At 39.6% G+C, this 10,054-nt stretch overlaps 1 protein-coding gene across 1 annotated transcript; it reads left to right on the forward strand.

The window, feature by feature from the left end:
• The first annotated feature begins 491 nt into the window (after positions 1 to 491).
• On the forward strand, positions 492 to 9,320 carry LOC307148557 (gap junction epsilon-1 protein). The gene is made up of 3 exons (XM_079854166.1): positions 492 to 562; positions 7,752 to 7,934; positions 8,910 to 9,320. The coding sequence occupies exons 1-3, from the start codon at positions 530 to 532 to the stop codon at positions 9,309 to 9,311; spliced, it is 618 nt and encodes a 205-aa protein (XP_079710292.1). The 5' UTR covers positions 492 to 529; the 3' UTR covers positions 9,312 to 9,320.
• Positions 9,321 to 10,054: the final 734 nt, after the last annotated feature.

Below are 10,054 nucleotides of genomic sequence, written 5' to 3' on the forward strand. Positions count from 1 at the left end.
ATTTTTAATGTGGGGGGAAAATATAATATTTAAATTGTATAAAAAGTATTTGTGCAGCATGCTTGTATTTGTGGTATGCCTTCAATTTATGCTGATTTAAATTTTAAAAAGATTAGTACTGTGCTTAATTATGAAGAAAATAATGTAACAATGCAAACCTTTAAAAAAAAATTACATTTTAAAAACATGTTATGCATTTAAGATATTTTGCACAAATAATTTGGAAAGTGTGCATCCACAGTTAACATAACTCCAAACCCACCTTTAAAAGCTCTTCATTATTCAGACTACTGCTTTACTCTGAGCAGCTCAGATATTCTGCCCAAGCCTCCATTCATCTCAGAGTCTAAAGTGCCATGTTTTCAGGGTGGGATTGCCCATATCGCCTATGGAAGCCAAATGGGTAAATGTTGACAGCTGGTTTTGACAATCTTTTCATTAGTGACTTGATAAACTTTGATATGTGACAGCGCTGGGAAAGGCATTCAAGAGAAGTATTTCCCATGAGTCTTGCTTTATGCCTGAATAAATGAGGACAAACTCTCCACTTGGGTTCAGGCTGGTACAAGCAAAATATAATCAAATTCAATTTCTATTTATTTTATTGCTTTGTTCAATTTAGTGACAGTGTTTCCACTGATCTTGAAAATGCAAAGATGACTGTAAATAGATTTACAGTCATACAACATCCAAAGTAGCATAAGTGATATAATAAAAACATTTACATTGTTTTGAAAACATCAGCTGTTGCATTGTTTTATTGCCATGTCTTGGTTTCTTTAATTTACTTTGTCTTACACTTTTTGTCAGCTGCTCCCCCATTATGCCTCAAAAGGCCTGTTTTTTCTGCTGACGTAGTTGAATGGGGATTATGTGAGGAGCACATGTTCAGTTCTTTTGTTTTTGCCTTTTTGTTGTCTTTTTGTACCTCATGGGTAAATCGATGAAGGTAGAGCAGATGAAAGGGAAAATGCATTGACCGGAGCTGAACAGGTCAACAGGAACAGCAGCGTTTGAGCTGGAGCTCAGCAGAAGGCAACAGCTCTGAAATGAGGGCAAAGCATTACAGAATATTTGAACTTAAAGAAAAAAGACATTATCATGTCCTTAAACTACATCAAGAACTTCTACGAGGGATGCGTAAGTAATACAGAACTAATGTGTGCTAATGTTTATTTGCATTTTTCCTGATTATGTTTTATTATTTTTTGTTGCGAAATCAAGTTAAGTTCTGATTATATTCCGTTTTAATGGGTGCTTTTAATTTATTTTAATAAATTAGTGACAGCCGTGCTAACAGATTTTGTGTGTGTTTATGTGTGTGAATTTTGAGTAAACATTTGATTTCAGCAGTTTGTTTGTCTCAATTTTCGTACATATTTGTTTGAGGTCTTCTTTACTTTCAGAGTTACTTTGTCTTGTAATTCAGTACAGCCACGTTTATATGGACACTTGTATGATGAATCCGAACATATTTACCGGAACACAAATAAAGAGCGTTTATATGTCACAAAAGGGATATACATATGCTTCAAAAGGGATAGTTCACTCAAAAATGAAAATGCTGTAATTAATTATTCACCCTCATGTCGTTCCAAACTTGTAAGACTTTCGTTCATCTTCGACACACAAATGAAGATATTTTTAATGAAATCTGAGAGCTTTGTCCCTCCACTGACAGCTACACAACAACCACTTTGAAAAAGTTTATAAAGACTTAAAAAAACATTAAAAACATAAACATTTTAACCGAACCTGGTTGACGCACAAGAAGGCTGGATCCGAAAACTCAGGCAGCTAGTCAGCGCACAAAGCTATGAAACAGTTTAATGAGTGAGCTTTGGTGAGAACTAAACAAATATTTATTTACTACAGAAGTAATTTTTTGAGGATGGCGTCCTCGCAAACTGACCAACAACCGCAACTTTTAGATGCCATCTTTCTCTTTCTAGCTCAACTGCCTCCGAATGGAAAGTGCACATGATTGTGGGAAGTCAAAGGCAGTGAAGGACACATCTACTGTATGTTGCCTTCAAAAATCCATCAGATGAAGGAGACAGGAAGTAAAGCTAACATTGGATTCCGACGTGCCTTGATGACTTCCTACCGTGGAATGCTTCTTCTGAAGGCAACATTTTTACATTTTATGAAGCCCAAACGTGCTGTGTAACACCAGAATGAACCTCATGGGTTCTTGCAGAAGCTCAGATTTGTGTAACACGAGAATGAACCTCATTGGTTCTTGCTGAAGCTCAAACATGCTGCGTAACACGAGAATGAACCTCATTGGTTCTTGTGGAAACACAAACGTGATGCATAACACGAGAATGATCCTCATTGGTTCTTGCTGAAGCTCAAACGTGATGCATAACGCAAGAACGAACCTCATTGGTTCTTGCTGAAGCTCAAACATGATGCGTAACATGAAAATTAACCTCATTGGTTCTTACAGAAGCTCAAACGTGCTGCGTAACACGAGAATGAACCTCACTGGTTCTTGCTGAAGCTCAAACGTGCTGCGTAACACGAAAATTAACCTCATTGGTTCTTGCTGAAGCTCAAACGTGCAGCGTAACATGAAAATGAACCTCATTGGTTCTTGTGGAAGCTCAAACGTGCTGCATAACACGAGAATGAACCTCATTGGTTCTTGCTGAAGCTCAAATGTGCTGTGTAATGCGAGAACGAACCTCATTGGTTCTTGTGGAAGCTCAAACGTGCTGCATAACACAAAAATGAACCTCATTGATTCTTGCTGGAGCTCAAACGTGCTGCGTAACATATGAATTAACCTCACTGGTTCTTGCTGAAGCTCAAACGTGCTGCGTAACATGAAAATGAACCTCATTGTTTTTTGCTGAAGCTCAAACGTGCTGCGTAACATGAAAATGAACCTCATTGGTTCTTGTGGAAGCTCAAACGTGCTGCATAACACGAGAATGAACCTCATTGGTTCTTACAGAAGCTCAAACGTGCTGCATAACACAAAAATGAACCTCATTGATTCTTGCTGGAGCTCAAACGTGCTACGTAACACATGAATGAACCTCATTGGTTCTTAAAGAAGCTCAAATGTACTGCATAACACGAAAACAATCCTCATTGGTTTTTGTGGAAGCTCAAACGTGCTGCGTAACACAAGAATGAACCTCATTGGTTCTTGCTGAAGCTCAAACGTGATGCGTAACACGAGAATGAACCTCATTGGTTCTTGCTGAAGCTCAAACGTGCTGCGTAACACGAGAATGAACCTCATTGGTTCTTGCTGAAGCTCAAACGTGCTGCGTAACACAAGAACGAACGCCATTGGTTCTTGCTGAAGCTCAAATGTGCTGCGTAACACGAGAACGAACCTCATTGGTTCTTGCTGAAGCTCAAACGTGATGCGTAACACGAGAACGAACCTCATTGGTTCTTGCTGAAGCTCAAACGTGCTGCATAACACGAGAATGAACGTCATTGGTTCTTGCTGAAGCTCAAACGTGCTGCATAACACAAGAATGAACGTCATTGGTTCTTGCTGAAGCTCAAACGTGATGCGTAACACGAGAACGAACCTCATTGGTTCTTGCTGAAGCTCAAACGTGCTGCGCAACACGAGAATGAACCTCATTGGTTCTTGCTGAAGCTCAAACGTGCTGCGCAACACGAGAATGAACGTCATTGGTTCTTGCTGAAGCTCAAATGTGCTGCGTAACATGAAAATGAACCTCATTGGTTCTTGCTGAAGCTCAAATGTGCTGCGCAACACGAGAATGAACGTCATTGGTTCTTGCTGAAGCTCAAACGTGCTGCATAACACGAGAATGAACGTCATTGGTTCTTGCTGAAGCTCAAACGTGCTGCGTAACACGAGAACGAACCTCATTGGTTCTTGCTGAAGCTCAAACGTGCTGCATAACACGAGAATGAACGTCATTGGTTCTTGCTGAAGCTCAAACGTGCTGCGTAACACGAGAACGAACCTCATTGGTTCTTGCTGAAGCTCAAACGTGCTGCATAACACGAGAATGAACGTCATTGGTTCTTGCTGAAGCTCAAACGTGCTGCGTAACACGAGAACGAACCTCATTGGTTCTTGCTGAAGCTCAAACGTGATGCGTAACACGAGAACGAACCTCATTGGTTCTTGCTGAAGCTCAAACGTGCTGCGCAACACGAGAATGAACCTCATTGGTTCTTGCTGAAGCTCAAACGTGCTGCGCAACACGAGAATGAACGTCATTGGTTCTTGCTGAAGCTCAAATGTGCTGCGTAACATGAAAATGAACCTCATTGGTTCTTGCTGAAGCTCAAATGTGCTGCGCAACACGAGAATGAACGTCATTGGTTCTTGCTGAAGCTCAAATGTGCTGCGTAACATGAAAATGAACCTCATTGGTTCTTGCTGAAGCTCAAACGTGCTGCGCAACACGAGAATGAACGTCATTGGTTCTTGCTGAAGCTCAAATGTGCTGCGTAACACGAGAATGAACCTCATTGGTTCTTGCTGAAGCTCAAACGTGCTGCATAACACAAGAATGATCCTCATTGGTTCTTGCTGAAGCTCAAACGTGCTGCGTAACATGAAAATGAACCTCATTGGTTCTTGTGGAAGCTCAAACGTGCTGTGCTGGAATGAACGTTGGTTCTTGTGGAAGCTCAAACGTGCTGTGTAACATGAGAATGAACCTCAGTGGTCCTTGCTGAAGCTCAAACGTGCTGAGCAACATGAGAATGATCCTCATTGGTTCTTGCTGAAGCTCAAACGTGATGCGCAACACAAGAATGATCCTCATTGGTTCTTGCTGAAGCTCAAACGTGCTGCGCAACACAAGAATGAACCTCATTGGTTTTTGCTGAAGCTCAAACGTGATGCGTAACACAAGAATGATCCTCATTGGTTCTTGCTGAAGCTCAAACGTGCTGCGCAACATGAAAATGAACCTCATTGGTTCTTGTGGAAGCTCAAACGTGCTGTGTAACATGAGAATGAACCTCATTGGTCCTTGCTGAAGCTCAAACATGCTGAGCAACATGAGAATGAATGTCATTGGTTCTTGCTGAAGCTCAAACGTGCTGCTAACATGAGAATGAACCTCATTGGTTTTTGCTGAAGCTCAAACGTGATGCGTAACACAAGAATGATCCTCATTGGTTCTTGCTGAAGCTCAAACGTGCTGCGTAACATGAAAATGAACCTCATTGGTTCTTGTGGAAGCTCAAACGTGCTGTGTAACACGAGAATGAACCTCATTGGTCCTTGCTGAAGCTCAAACGTGATGCGTAACACGAGAACGAACCTCATTGGTTCTTGCTGAAGCTCAAACGTGCTGCGTAACATGAAAATGAACCTCATTGGTTCTTGTGGAAGCTCAAACGTGCTGCGCAACATGAGATTGAACCTCATTGGTTTTTGCTGAAGCTCAAACGTGATGCGTAACACGAGAACGAACCTCATTGGTTCTTGCTGAAGCTCAAACGTGCTGCATAACACGAGAATTAACTTCATTGGTTCTTGCTGAAGGTCAAACGTGCTGCGTAACACGAGAATGAAACTCATTGGTTCTTGTGGAAGCTCAAACGTGCTCCGTAACACAAGAATGAACCTCATTGGTTCTCGCTGAAGCTCAAGCGTGATGCGTAACACGAGAACGAACCTCATTGGTTCTTGCTGAAGCTCAAACGTGATGCGTAACACGAGAACGAACCTCATTGGTTCTTGCTTAAACTCAAACGTGCTCCGTAACACAAGAATGAACCTCATTGGTTCTTGCTGAAGCTCAAACGTGATGTGTAACACGAGAACGAACCTCATTGGTTCTTGTGGAAGCTCAAACGTGATGCGTAACACGAGAACGAACCTCATTGGTTCTTGCTGAAGCTCAAACGCGCTGTGTAACACGAGAATGAACCTCATTGGTTCTTGCTGAAGCTCAAACGTGATGCGTAACACGAGAACGAACCTCATTGGTTCTTGCTGAAGCTCAAACGTGCTGCGTAACACGAGAATTAACCTCATTGGTTCTTGCTGAAGCTCAAACGCGCTGTGTAACACGAGAACGAACCTCATTGGTTCTTGCTGAAGCTCAAACGCGCTGTGTAACACGAGAACGAACCTCATTGGTTCTTGCTGAAGCTCAAACGCGCTGTGTAACACGAGAACGAACCTCATTGGTTCTTGCTGAAGCTCAAACGCGCTGTGTAACACGAGAATGAACCTCATTGGTTCTTGCTGAAGCTCAAACGTTCTGCGTAACATGAGAACGAACCTCATTGGTTCTTGCTGAAGCTCAAACGCGCTGTGTAACACGAGAACGAACCTCATTGGTTCTTGCTGAAGCTCAAACGCGCTGTGTAACACGAGAATGAACCTCATTGGTTCTTGCTGAAGCTCAAACGCGCTGTGTAACACGAGAATGAACCTCATTGGTTCTTGCTGAAGCTCAAACGTGATGCGTAACATGAGAACGAACCTCATTGGTTCTTGCTGAAGCTCAAACGTTCTGCGTAACACGAGAATGAACTTCATTGGTTCTTGCTGAAGCTCAAACGCGCTGTGTAACACGAGAACGAACCTCATTGGTTCTTGCTGAAGCTCAAACGCGCTGTGTAACACGAGAATGAACCTCATTGGTTCTTGCTGAAGCTCAAACGTGATGCGTAACACGAGAACGAACCTCATTGGTTCTTGCTGAAGCTCAAACGTGCTGCGTAACACGAGAATTAACCTCATTGGTTCTTGCTGAAGCTCAAACGTGATGCGTAACATGAGAACGAACCTCATTGGTTCTTGCTGAAGCTCAAACGTGCTCTGTAACACAAGAATGAACCTCATTGGTTCTTGCTGAAGCGCAAACCCGAGAATGAACCTCATTGGTTCTTACAGAAGCTCAAACGTGCTCCGTAACACAAGAATGAACCTCATTGGTTCTTGCTGAAGCTCAAACGTGATGCGTAACACGAGAACGAACCTCATTGGTTCTTGCTGAAGCTCAAACGTGCTGCGTAACACGAGAATTAACCTCATTGGTTCTTGCTGAAGCTCAAACGTGATGCGTAACATGAGAACGAACCTCATTGGTTCTTGCTGAAGCTCAAACGTGCTCTGTAACACGAGAACGAACCTCATTGGTTCTTGCTGAAGCTCAAACCCGAGAATGAACCTCATTGGTTCTTACAGAAGCTCAAACGTGCTCCGTAACACAAGAACGAACCTCATTGGTTCTTGCTGAAGCTCAAACCCGAGAATGAACCTCATTGGTTCTTACAGAAGCTCAAACGTGCTCCGTAACACAAGAATGAACCTCATTGGTTCTTGCTGAAGCTCAAACCCGAGAATGAATCTCATTGGTTCTTACAGAAGCTCAAACGTGCTCCGTAACACGAGAATGAACCTCATTGGTTCTTGCTGAAGCTCAAACGTGCTCTGTAACACAAGAATGAACCTCATTGGTTCTTGCTGAAGCTCAAACGTGCTGTGTAACACGAGAATGAACCTCATTGGTTCTTGCTGAAGCTCAAACGTGCTCCGTAACACAAGAATGAACCTCATTGGTTCTTGCTGAAGCTCAAACGTGCTGTGTAACACGAGAATGAACCTAATTGGTACTTGTGGAAGCTCAAATGTGCTGCATCAACAACAGCATCAGCTTGTTTTGTGCGTCATTGCGCCATTACATCATTACACATGTGCAAAATTTCCATAAAACCGATTGTAATCAGAATTTACTGCTCCATGTAAACGCACCTATACTGTTTTCATTTTGTAGCTCCGGCCTCCAACTGTTATTGGTCAATTCCACACCCTGTTTTTTGGCTCCATCCGAATGTTCTTCCTGGGTGTTCTGGGATTTGCGGTTTATGGGAATGAGGCCCTTCACTTCAGCTGTGACCCCGAAAGAAGGGAGCTCAACCTCTTCTGTTACAATCAGTTCAGACCTGTAACACCCCAGGTAAAGTTTAAAGGTCATTTTTAAGATAAAAATGAAAGTATGAAGATGGAATGCAATCTGCAAAATTCCAGTTATAAAAAGGCTGAACAGTGTTCTCAGGACAACAGAATTTTACATAAATTTCAGGTGCAGTTTAACATTTGTAATTGTATTATTCATACTCTCTGTTGGCCCAAACTATTTGTAGGTTACCTTATCCATTTTTGTTTTTCATTACTTTTGCTCTGCATTATCATTTTTATTGTTTTATTTTATTTTAAACTAAATGCTAAAAAGCGTTTGAGACTCTGACAACATGCCCTGTTATTGGGGCAATTTAGTTATTTATTTTGTACACTTCCAGTCAAAAGTCTGTAATAATTAATAGTTCCTGTGATGAGAAAGGTGAATTAATTGTGAATATTTGCTTAATATTTTTGTGTAAATGTGATACACTGCCATTTAAAATTAATAATTTTACTTAGCAAGGATGCATTAAATCAATGAAAAGTGACAGTAAATACATTTATAATTTTACAATAATATATCTATTTCAAATAAATGCTGTTCTTTTGATTTGTCTATTTATCAAATATTTTTTATTTATTATTTACTTATTTATGTATTTATTTATTCTTTTCAGTCAAAAATGTAAGCTTGCAAAATAGAAATATTCATTGGAGAAAATAGCCCCAATCTATGCAGCATCACACTGTAAAAAAAAAAAAAAAAAAAAAAAAATCTGTGTAATTAAAAATATTGTCAAAACACTACAGAAAAAAAACTGTTAATAGGTTAACAGTAAGTTTTATACTGTGAAACGTCCAGGTTGTTTGGTAAATTTGTTTACATTTTTACTGTATTTTTTTTTTTTTTTTTTTTTTTTACAGAATTATTCTGACAACCACAGCTGCCAGGATTTTTTTGCAAACAATGGGAATTTTATTTTACAGTGCAATCAAGTTATGCTTTTTTTTTTTTTTTTTTTCCTCTCAGGTGTTTTGGGCCCTGCAGCTAGTGACGGTTCTTGTTCCAGGGGCCGTGTTTCATCTGTATGCCGCATATAAAAACATAGATCAAGAGGATATTCTGGAACGATCAACATACACCGTGTTCTACATCATTTCTGTACTGTTACGAATCGTCCTGGAGATGGCAGCATTCTGGCTCCAGAGTCGTCTCTTTGGATTCTTGGTTCATTCGCTGTACTTCTGTGACGCCAGTTCATTAAAGACATTAAACTTCACCAAGTGTATGGTACCAGAGCACTTTGAAAAGACCATCTTCCTCAGCGCAATGTACATTTTCACCATTATCACCCTGATTCTGTGTATGGCTGAGATTTTTGAAATCCTCTGCAGAAGGTTGGGCTATTTAACAAATCAATTACAATCGTAAACTTGAAAATAACAGACAAAAGAATGCAAATTGAAAAGATAATTTTCACATCATCAAACTGCATGATTGCATGGCATCCATCCAGGTGTTTACATTATTCTCTACCTCACTGTCAATAAAACACTGTGAGACGCAGAAATAACTGTTTGTAAATATTTTGCACTATAATAATCTACTCATTTTACGTATTCTCTAACATAATCACTGCGTAATGCTGACTGTTATTTCTTTTAATACTTTTGTCATTAAACTTCATTGTTTTATGTATTATTGTAGATGTATGTGTCATTGTAAACATTAAATCTAATTAATCACTCATGACCACATATGGAGTCTTAAATTCATTAGAAAATTCCCAATTAAAATATTTAGTGAAATTAATATATAATTTGAAATGAAAAAAAAAAAAATATATATAGTTAACATTAGTTATCATTAGTTTACTTAAGCTAATAATGAACAATAATTATACAGCATTTATTATTCTTAGTTATTGTTGATTTAAACATTTACTAATACATTGTTAAAACCAAAAGTTGTATTTGTACAAAGGGGAATTATTACTGTAATGAATGTATTGCTCATTGTTCATGTTGGTGAATGTTAACAAATGAGACCTTATTGTAAACAGTTATCAAACAAAATAATGCAAAAAGAAGCATATAGTAATGTGCTAAAGTACTTTATATGGTAAAGAAGCAAAAACGTATTCTGAAACTTAAATTAAAGATGAAATTTCATTT

The sequence above is a fragment of the Squalius cephalus genome, assembly GCF_949319135.1.
Source record: "Squalius cephalus genome assembly, chromosome: 20".
Classification (NCBI taxonomy): Eukaryota; Metazoa; Chordata; class Actinopteri; order Cypriniformes; family Leuciscidae; genus Squalius; species Squalius cephalus.